The sequence below is a fragment of the Trichinella spiralis genome (genome assembly GCF_000181795.1).
Source record: "Trichinella spiralis strain ISS 195 chromosome Unknown Scfld1687, whole genome shotgun sequence".
NCBI lineage: Eukaryota > Metazoa > Nematoda > Enoplea > Trichinellida > Trichinellidae > Trichinella > Trichinella spiralis.
In genome coordinates, this window is record NW_003528626.1 from 1 (window position 1) to 1,211 (window position 1,211).

The following is a 1,211-nucleotide window of genomic DNA, read 5'->3' on the forward strand; positions in this document are numbered from 1 at the left end:
AGGGTGGGTGATTTTCAGTGGGGGAAGATGGAAAAGCCCGGGAGATTCCATGGGAAGCAAGGCGGGTGGGGGAGCAATTTTTCCAATTTTTCCTCATCAAAATGGGAATTTTGGAGGACCTTTTCCCGGGCTGGGGGGGGATCCCAATAAAGAAAGATCTTTTTGTTGGACGTGGAGTTTTTTTTTTCGCTTGGAAGTACACTTATGGTTCGCTTTTGGAGATGGTTGTTTTTTTGGAAAATGTGGTCCGAGAATTCAACATTCTCCTCATACCGTGGATTGGCTTGCAAAACGAAACGCATTTTGAACTTCCTCACCATTGATAGTGACTATTTCGACTGGTATGCTGACAAGCTTGGACTTCCGGAAAATGTCCGCTCACCGAAAATACCAAAAGCGATGATCATCGATGCTGCTGTAATAATAATGAATTGATTTGATTCTGTTTTTATTTCTGATTTTGGCATATATTTTTCGTCTCATTTTAGAAAAATGCTTTCTACGTGCTGAAGGAAAATGTGACAGCGAAGAGTATTGTACAATTTGTTCAGAATTTTACAAACGGCCAGTTGAGCAGATTTTATAAATCTGAAAAACAAGAATCTGAAACCAAATCAAAGCAGAGTAGTGGGGAAAATCGGTTGAATTTGGTGAAAGTAACGACCGACAGTTTTTCTCAATTAGTTTTGGCTAGTGATAAGGTAATTACTATTTGTTGAATTCCTTTTTCAACATTCACTTTTTCATTTCAATGCAGAATGTGGTTTTGTTTTACTACACACGATGGTGTGTTTTTTGTCATACGGTTATGCATATTATCAGCACAGCGGCTTATATTATGCGGTTTTCAAAGAAAGTTGAATTCGCTCAGTAAGTCGGCATGATTTAAATTATCTCTATTTGTTATTTTACATTTGAAAATTCAGAATCGACGCGGGTAGAAATGATTTACCTGTTGATCATGCTGTCAGTCGTTATCCAAGCGTGGTTCTTTATCCTTGTTTGGCCAAGTAAGTAATAGAATGATTTTTTTTCTTTATTTTTTTTATACTTTACATTATTTATATTCAGAAATAATCGAACAATTTATCCATCAAAGTGCTTTCACAGTGACAAATTTGATATCGTTTGTGATGCATCATTCGGACAGAACGACAGATTGGAAACTTGGTGTGAAATTTTTGCTTCCGCTAATGTCCGTCATCGGATTT

The 1,211-nt window shown here is 37.1% G+C and overlaps 1 protein-coding gene across 1 annotated transcript; it reads left to right on the forward strand.

Moving 5' to 3' along the window:
• Window positions 1–240: 240 nt before the first annotated feature.
• Window positions 241–1,195, forward strand: Tsp_15963 (putative thioredoxin domain-containing protein 11; the record flags this gene model as incomplete). The annotated part of the gene is made up of 5 exons (XM_003368892.1): window positions 241–417; window positions 489–701; window positions 758–870; window positions 927–1,010; window positions 1,072–1,195. Coding segments are annotated over exons 1-5 (711 nt in total), but the record flags the coding sequence as incomplete, so codon positions are not given.
• Between the last annotated feature and the right edge of the window lie 16 nt (window positions 1,196–1,211).